Here is a 5,281-nt window from a genome sequence, read left to right on the forward strand (position 1 = left end):
AGAGGAAGGTCAGGGAGTTGAAATTACTCTCGTTTCCTCTTCTATGTGTGCTGCTTTACTGAAGAGAGGGGGCAGTTTGATCCACTTGCCCCTCCTCGCCCCAGCACAATGACCCTCACAGCTGTTCCTCCGCATAGATCCTGCAACCCCAGGAATGATCTTTCCAGGGCCTGGAAAGAACTGCGGCAATGAAGAAGAAGAGTTGGTTTCTATATGCTGACTTTTTCTACCACTTAAGGAAGAATCAAACCGGCCTACAATCACCTTCCTTTCCTCTCCCCACAACAGTCACCCTGTGATGTAAGTGGGGCTGAGAGAGCTCTATAAGAGCTGTGACTAGCCAAGGTCACCCAGCTGGCTTCATGTGTAGGAGTGGAGAAACAAATGCAGTTCACCAGATTAGCCTCCGCCACTCATGTGGAGGAGTGAGGAATCAAACCCGGTTCTCCAGATCAGAGTCCACCACTCCAGACCACTGCTCTTAACCACTACACCACGCTGGCAGAAGAACATGGTGGAAATGGATGGTCAGATACTTCTTGTGGTTTACTTGTGAACTTTATCTTTATTATTCATACCTTCATGCATTCAGAAACTATTAATGTTAGACAGGGTATCTTCCATTTGGATAGCTGTTCAAATGCTATCCATTTTTATGCCCAGTGAATATAGAGGATTTACCCCAAAACTTATCAAATAAACCAATGAGATGGAGGACATGGAATGTGATATAAATTAAAACATTTGTAGTTTAAAAAATCCTGAATTCTAAATAACATACAAGCCAGATACAAAATTTTAAGTTTTTAATGTGGATACATGCAATATTAATATCAATCTAAAATGATAATGATAAATGAATAATTATAGCATAAAATGAAATAAAACATTGGGTATTGTAAGTTAATTAATGATTAATATATGAATAATACAAAATGATTGTAACTGTATAAAGGGTGAAAATATTTTAATTGATATATGAATAATAATAATGAATATATAAGTGAATGGATGTTAAATGCAAAGTCTGTGGGGAGGGAGAGCAATATTAACAGCTGTGTCCTCTGGCTGCTCTTTCTGTCTCCCACATGGATGCAGTCAGCAGTATTCAGCTCTTTACATGGAGAGGGGTGGTGTTAGCTCTTTGAGCTCCCCGGAGAGCCAGCATAGTGTTGTGGTTAAGAGCAGGGAGACTCTAATCTGGTGAACCGGGTTTGTTTCCCCACTCCTCCACGTGAAGCCTGCTGGGTGACCTTGGGCCAGTCACAATTCTCTCAGGACTCTCTCAGCCCCATCCACCTCACAAGTAGGGTTGCAGGCTTATATGGGGCTTGGGAAACTCCATCATAGCTCCCTTCTTCTCCCTGCCTCCACTCAACTTTGGCTATGTTTGAGAAGCAGAGCATGACCTTTTCACACTCCTTTTAGTCAATCATTCCCTCCAATCCTGCACCCATTAGAAAAAGGAGAGATTGCCCCCAGAGGCTCCTTTGATGTCAATGATCCATTATTTCTTGTAGGGAGGGACACCTATACACAACTAGTGTGACTCTTTCACACTGCTTTGAGAATCAGAGTCACACTCTATTGTATCTTCCTACCAACAAGACATGGGAGATCTCCTTAGATGCTCTAGAGCAATCTCACATTTCCTGTCCTGTACTCTCCTGTGCTCTAAAGGAGTCATACCCAACTATTTCAGGAAGCAGTTTGCATTAGGAAAAGGGTGTGGGGTATTAGAGGACAGCATGGGGCTGGCATCAGGGGACACCATGGCTACAATCTCAGATACCTAGTTCCTGTCTATTTGGACCAGAAGGTAGAGGAGTAATAAAAAATGGAAGGAAGGAAAAATGGGCATCTGAATGTCAACTGAGAGTTAAATTAAACGAGACACTGGAGATCAGATACCCCATCTCTTTTAACAGCATTGTAGTCCTGATCCATATGCTTCCCTCCCATGGATTTTTGTCCTTCACATGCATCAGAGATGACTCACTGAAAAAAAAAACTGATTAGAACATACATCAGGTACCTTCTGCAATGTGTAATGGCAGAGTAAGGCTGGGGCTCTGGCAGTAATCCACATTATGAAAATAGAAAGGATACAAACAGATCCTTATTTTCAGCTGTGAAACTCAGTCTGAAGAATATGCACCAGTCACAAGTTGTGCCCCAGCAGGTGCTTGACAAGCCCCTCCCCCCTCTTTGCAGTCTTACGGAGGCAGCCAAACTCCAAAGTGTATGGAGCCCCTTGAATACCTCCAGGCATGACCGATGGACTGCAGTCAGTTTGATAGGTCCCAAATTGTTCAGTCCTATATGATATACTATCAGGAATTTTTAAAAAATGAAGTAAGCAATTGGTACTTTCCATTTGAGTACTTATTTAGATGCTGTAAACTGAATACAGTTCTCTAAATCTGCCAGGGAGTTATAAAGAGACTCATTCAAGTCTTGACTTCTGAGAAAGCTGCGAAGCGTGCTTAAAGCAGTAAGAGCCTCATTCTTGGTTGGTAAAGAGTGTTTGACTTCTGGAAGCACATCACCTTCATCATAAATTTCATTTGAAGTGCACTGTTTAGCCCAGAATCTTTCACTGTTAGGGGCTATCATTTCACAGCTGAGCAAGTCTTCATCTAAAGCTGCATATTTTTCCAAAGACAAGTTTTTTGGAAGCTCTACTCCTGCAGCCAATGCATACTCAGTCAAATCTAGATTACTTTCAGATTCTGCATTAACATCAACTTTTTCAGTTTGTGATGTAAACCCTGCTTCTCTATAGCTTTTTACAATAATCTCTGGAGATACAGCTCTCCAACAGAGGTGCAACATATCAACTGCCTCAAGCAAAGACAATGTGAATTCCTTACCACCTTCTACACAGTCTACAAATCTTTTCAGAAGAAGGTACCAGTATTTGATTTTCATACTCTTGATAATCCCGTGTTTCATTGCTGAGAATCTGGAGAATGAGCAAGAAGGAAAGAACACAAGCCTGATGGACTTCAAATCTTTTACCTCTGGGTGAACTGGAAACGGGTCTACAAAAATGACAACTTGCCGCTCCTGTGCTTGAAATCTCTTGTCAAGCTTGCATACCCATTGCTCAAACACCTCCAAAGTTATGCATGCCATAGCATTTGCCTGGTACTCCACAGGCAATGACTTCACACCTTGAAAGTAAGGGGGAGTTTTGTTTTTTCCAATGATGAGCAAAGGAAGTCTTTCTGAGGCATCCATATTAGCACCAGCCACTACAGTTATTCTGTCTTTGTTTAATTTACCTACTGAGCATTCTTCTCCTTTAAATGCAAAAGTATTAATAGGTAACAGCTGATAAAACAATCCTGTCTCCTTCATGTTAAATATATCATTTGGTTGATAAACCTTTAAGTAGTAAGGAAGGATGTTTTGGTACCAAAGGGTTGCAGCATCCACTGTAGTAGCAGGAGCAATAGTAGTTGTGCTAGCAGCAGCTAATACAGGCTGACATCTGAATGTTAATCCATACCTTGATTTAAACCGATCCAGCCAGCCATTGCTACATTTGAAATCATGATGTCCAAGTTTCTGAGCAATATCATTAGCTCTGAGACGTAGCATTGGTCTACTGATTGTTACATTCAAGCCCTGCGCCATTCTGTACCACTTCACCAGTGCCTCTTCAAGATCAGTATATAATGCCGTCCTTAACCTTTTCCTTTTAGGATCAAATTGCAGAGATCCAAAGGCTTCTAAAACTCTGTCTTTGCTCTTCATAATGGAAGATAGATAACTTTTCTTTATGCCATACTTTGCAGCAATATCTGACTTCTTCATGCCACTTTCAACTGCAGTCATTATATCAATTTTGTCCTTGATTGATAAACTTTTCTTCTTTCTTGTTGCAGGTGAAGGAGAGGGAACATTTGAAGCCATGATATACGGAGAACTTCCTTGCAAGCCCAAACGTACACGGACACATTTATTTTGTCCCTTTGGATATCATGAACTGCTTTCATTAGACTGGCCTTCAAATCAGTATTTTGATGTCAAGCTAAAATAAATACAATTCCTCAGTCAGCACATTGTCAAAGTTAGAACAGCAACGTCATTAGTGTATTTTTGCATATCACGTGCACAGGGATACAGAATTAGCAGAAACAAGCTCTGCTGGCATCTTTGCATAATAAAAAATAATAATAACCCACCTAGATGATTCTTAAGTGTGAGACATAATTTATCAACCATTCCTGATAAGCCCTTTAGGAATTTTGTTCTGTGTCAAAACAGGAAACAAAATGTGAAGCTTTTCATCTAGGTTATATGTACAACTCTTCAGTACAGCTGTTTTATTTCTGAACTTCTACTGACTGATGGCTTCTATTTGTTACACTGACTCTCTTCTGGATTTAAAATGTTCTCCAGCACTCAGCCCTGAGCATGCTCTCTAACAGTATGATGCTATACTTGTGTTATGCCTGCTGGACGTGGACAATATGGTCAAGATATATTTGTCCTGCCCTTCCTTCAAGAAGATCACAGTAGCATTCATGGTTCACTCCCTTTCATTTTATCCCCATGATATAGATCAGGCTGAGAGAGAATGGCCCAGGGTCAGCTAGTGAGCATTTTGTGTAAACAGCTAACAGCCTGACCTAACAGACATAGGAAGGGTATGTTGTTAATACCTGGATTATGATTCTATGTCAGTATTTAAAGATCAATATGTGCTGGTCCCCACTAATCTTTCAATGCTGTATAATTTGGGTGACCCAACAGGATTACCATTCTAGTCCTTACTCAGATTCTCTCCAATCTCTCTACCAACTCCCTCAACCCAACAATATACATCTTACTGATGACAATAGGTTCTCTTTAGTAGGCATAAAATGTATTTTTTCTGTCTCTGTGGAGGAGCCCATGACACTCCAGGAAGGAGAAAAGTAGCAAAGGGAAAGCTAGAAAATAAAAACAGGACTCTTAAGGAACCTGAAAGACTCACAAGATTTTAGTCCAGTGGATGTTTTTGTAGACTAGAGCCTGCTGCATCCGATGCAATGCTCCTCCTTGCCAGCTCCATCAATCCTAAATTAGCACAGGCTGAAGGCAGTCACCACTGTGCTACTTTCGGGTTGCACTGCACCAGGACTGGCAAAGGGCAAAGCCAGCTGCCACTGTGCTTCTCTTCAGTGGCTGGTGGCACCCAGGCTAGAGTTGCCATCCTCCAGGTAGTACAGGATAATATATAAACAAAGTGCAAATTTTATGAGCTACTGAGGTGAAACAAGGACCATAT

General features: G+C 41.2%; 1 protein-coding gene across 1 annotated transcript; it reads right to left on the reverse strand.

The window, feature by feature from the left end:
- Positions 1-2,385: 2,385 nt before the first annotated feature.
- TIGD4 (tigger transposable element derived 4) lies at positions 2,386-3,921 on the reverse strand. Its single transcript, XM_056855045.1, has one exon. The coding sequence runs from the start codon at positions 3,919-3,921 to the stop codon at positions 2,386-2,388; it is 1,536 nt and encodes a 511-aa protein (XP_056711023.1).
- Positions 3,922-5,281: the final 1,360 nt, after the last annotated feature.

The sequence above is a fragment of the Euleptes europaea genome, chromosome 9, assembly GCF_029931775.1.
Source record: "Euleptes europaea isolate rEulEur1 chromosome 9, rEulEur1.hap1, whole genome shotgun sequence".
Lineage (NCBI taxonomy): Eukaryota > Metazoa > Chordata > Lepidosauria > Squamata > Sphaerodactylidae > Euleptes > Euleptes europaea.